The sequence below is a fragment of the Micromys minutus genome, assembly GCF_963924665.1.
Source record: "Micromys minutus genome assembly, chromosome: 1".
In the NCBI taxonomy this organism is placed as follows: domain Eukaryota; kingdom Metazoa; phylum Chordata; class Mammalia; order Rodentia; family Muridae; genus Micromys; species Micromys minutus.
Window position 1 is genome coordinate 100,235,488 of NC_137969.1, and position 3,712 is coordinate 100,239,199.

The following is a 3,712-nucleotide window of genomic DNA, read 5'->3' on the forward strand; positions in this document are numbered from 1 at the left end:
ATTACTTTGGCTGGCTGGGGACAGTGGTCCTCCTGGCAGTGGGGAGCATGAAGGAATGTATGGGGTGTTACCACACTAACATAGTCCATGGGCTTCTGGAGGGGCACCAGTGCCTTTGGGTCTGGGTTCAATGCCCCGTGATGGAGTAAAGCTGTCTTCTTCTTTTTTTTTTTTTTTCCAAGCTACTTGGGAGTGATACAGGACCGGAAACCCTGGGATGCAGGGCCTATGAAGGGTTGCTGAGGGGAAGAGTCCCTGACTAGGGAAAGGGGGCAGAGGCTGACTGAGGTTTTCCCCTTTGGAACTGAGACTTAACTGAATAAAAAAAAAGAAAAAAGAAAAACTAAGAACACCAAAAAAAAAAAAAAAAACCAAACAACAACAACAACAACAACAACAAAAAAAAAAAAAAAACAAAACAAAAACAAAAACATAATGTGGAAGGGGCCGGAGGAGGACGGGTTACTTCTTGAACATGTCCTGCAGAGGGCCCGGCAGATATTTGAGCACTGTGTCTAGGATGCTCTCCTCTTCCTCCTCTTCCTCATCCCCACAGCCTGCAGGGATGGCCTTCTTGGGTCGGGTCAGGCTTCCCTCGCAGGGCTGTTCCAGGGCCGCCTTCTCCTCTGCCTCCTTCTCTTCTTTCTTCTTCAGCCCATACTGGGGAAGAGAGAACAGAGAGGGGCATGGAGTCAAATCAGGGAGAGAAGAAGGTTGGCTATGTGTTGCATCAGCTTTTAAGCCCCCCAGAGAAGCTGCCTTCCCTGAAGAACTGAGCCCAGATCTTAGCAGGTGTACCTGCTGGGTTTTTGTGTCAACATGATACAAGTTGGAGTTAGCACAGAGAAAGGAGCCTCCCTCGAGGAAATGCCTCCATGAGATCCAGCTGTAAGGCACTTTCTCAATTTGTGATCAAGGGAGGAGGGCCCAGCCCATTGTGGGTGGTGCCATCCCTGGGCTGGTAGACCTGGGTTCTATAAGAAGCAGGCTGAGCAAGCCAGGGGAAGCAAGCCAGTAAGGAACATTCCTCCATGGCCTCTGCATCAGCTCCTGCTTCCTGACCTGCTTGAGTTCTAGACTTCCTTTGGTGATAAACAGCATGTGGAAGTGTAAGATGAATAAACCCTTTCCTCCCCAACTTGCTTCTTGGTTATGTTTGTGCAGAAATAAAAACCCCCGACTAAGGCAGCAGGTGACTGATATGATATGAAAGACCACGACTCAGTTTCTTTTAAAATTCGCACTTCGCAATAATACCCCTTTATCCATTTGAAATCCTCAACGTTCTGAGTGTTGAATGTCTTTCTACGTCCCGAGGCACATTTCTGTGACATGGCTGCCTGGCTGGCTGATGGAAGGCTACCTGTGCTTTGCAGTGTGGTGCTACTAGACACTGAATGAATGGCCCAGGGTAGCTACCGCTGCGTTTTCTATGTGCTGAGTTATGTGTAATCTATGAGAGTGTGTTCAGAAGACACTCGTTTTCCTGATGAGAGTGAGGCTCGGAGAGCACTGCGTCTAAGATAGGATCTGGGGTTCAGGGGAGACAGAGGTGAGGCTTTCAAGAGGTGCTGACCTTGTCTCGAATCTGCTGCCGGACCTTTTCGCGCTCTGCTTCCATGCGAGCGTGTTTGGCCTTGCGCTCTTCCTCCTGCTGCCTCAGGGCCTCCTGCCGCTCCTCCTCCTTCTTCTGTGCGTCTGGGTCTTTCTCCTCCTCTCCCCCCAGCATCTTCCCCATGTCCTTGGTGGCCCCTACAAGGATGTGGAGTGGTCAGGGAGGAAGGGGACGTGGTCAGTTGGGCAGGAAAGGCTGGTGGGTCAGGGTGCATGGGGGTTGGGGGAGGCGGCGGGCTCACCTCCGAGGGCTTGCTTCATGACGAAGTCCATCCTGCAGGCTTTGGTTAGTGCTCCCTAGCCTGTGTCTGAATTCGCATTCAGCACTCCTGGCTGGACTGCCTTTGGGAAATGAGCTCACCTGCAAGAAGGGAAAGAGGGTCAGACAGAAAGTGCTTTTCCCAGGTAGAGTGTTAGAGACTGACCCAGGGCCGCAGCCTTATTCTTTTTCTGACCAGGGATCACCAATTGAGAGTAAGGCTCAATGCCTTGATACAAAAGAGAGGTATCTATTGAGACTGTATTGGGGCCACGAATGAATCTACCATTAAACAGCTTCTCACTTGCATTCTGTTATTTTTATTTTATGTATCCGAGTGTTTTGCTTGCCTGTCGATGTGCACCAGGTGTATGCAATGCCCGTGGAGGCCAGAAGAGGGCGTCCTGGGACTGGAGTTACAGATGGCTGTGAGCTGCCGTGTGGACCCTGGGACTAGAACCTGGGTCCTCTGCAAAAGCAGCAGACACTGTTAACCTTGAACATCTCTCCAGCCTTGGTTCCTGTTTTATACCTTCATTTTGAACATATATGCTCTCCGCCCCGTCCTCCCCCCCTTCCTCCCCCCCCCTTCCTGAAACATAAGCGGCAGGGCCAGGGCTACTATGGAGAGCAGAGTGGAGCCAAGCTGGGCCGTTGGTTCAACTCATCAAGCAAATGAGCATGCGCTTGTAGCCCCAGGAAATCAGGGGTGCATGAAAACAGCAAGGCATAGTTAGCATGAATGGGGACCTAGCCAGACTTTGGAAATCAGACAAACAGAAGATAACTTAGTTTTTATTATAGTGTGTTGTAAATTTTGTGTTTGATGGCTTAATGTTGATTTTTTTTTTAATTATATGTGAGGGCATTGGGAGATATTGCCACCTCAGTGTTTACGGCCTTTACAGAGGGAGGTCCTTGGAGGCATTCAGCTAATCTTCGTCCTTTATCCTCTTTCCTAAATTACTGGGTTTCTGTTTTTATTATACTTTTTATTGTTTTTTTTTTCTCTCCCTCAGAAGATTTTCTCCAAATAAAGTTGTAATTGGAACACAGTGCGGAGCACATGAGCAAGTGGGGGCTAGCAATGGCGGTGGGGGCCCTGCAGACCCAAGCACTGGGGTTCTCCTGCTGGAACCACCACACCTCTGAGAATAGGTCCCAATGCTCTAATTTCCTGTCTTAATTGTTGAGTTGTACTGGTTCCTTAAGAATGTCTTTAAATGTTTATTATAACTTACTTTTTTTTTTGTCTGTGCACCACAGGGTGTGCTGTCCAGAAGTGTGTCAAAGCCCTGGCACGATTATACATTGTTGTGAGCCGTCATGTGGTTGCTGGGAATTGAACCTGGTTCCTCAAGAGCAGCTCTTAACTCCTGAGCCATCTCTCCCGTCCCTGACTTATACTGATTCCTTAACGGACAAGGATGCTGCCCATCTCCCTGTTCTGTGTGGCTGCAACCGCAAACTGTCCCGAATGTGACGTGGTGCAGAGGTTAACTGGGTCTGGGCCTTTCCCAGCTCTGGGGCCTTTTATCTCTTACATGCTTTAAGTCTCTATTACTTTCTAGGAAGAAAGAAGGATTCTGGGAAAATGATGACAGAGAATTCTGCCAGGCCAAGGTCACAGGCTATTCGTTGATGGATTCTCTTCATTTCTTTCAAAATGAGAAATCATTAGCAGACTGAGTTTCTCCTAATGAGGGATCCAAGAATGTATCTACAGGATTAGACCACTTCATGAGATCTTTTTTGGTAGGAAAAAAAAAACCCATCACGTGCTAGATGAAAACGTTCCCAAGGGTTTTGGCACCAGACATGACTGGTTAAAGATTTCAG

At 48.5% G+C, this 3,712-nt stretch overlaps 1 protein-coding gene across 1 annotated transcript; it reads right to left on the bottom strand.

Moving 5' to 3' along the window:
* Window positions 1–312: 312 nt before the first annotated feature.
* On the bottom strand, window positions 313–1,887 carry CPLX2 (complexin 2; the record flags this gene model as incomplete). The annotated part of the gene is made up of 3 exons (XM_080918091.1): window positions 313–660; window positions 1,577–1,752; window positions 1,857–1,887. The coding sequence occupies 3 exons, from the start codon at window positions 1,885–1,887 to the stop codon at window positions 463–465; spliced, it is 405 nt and encodes a 134-aa protein (XP_080774217.1). The 3' UTR covers window positions 313–462.
* Between the last annotated feature and the right edge of the window lie 1,825 nt (window positions 1,888–3,712).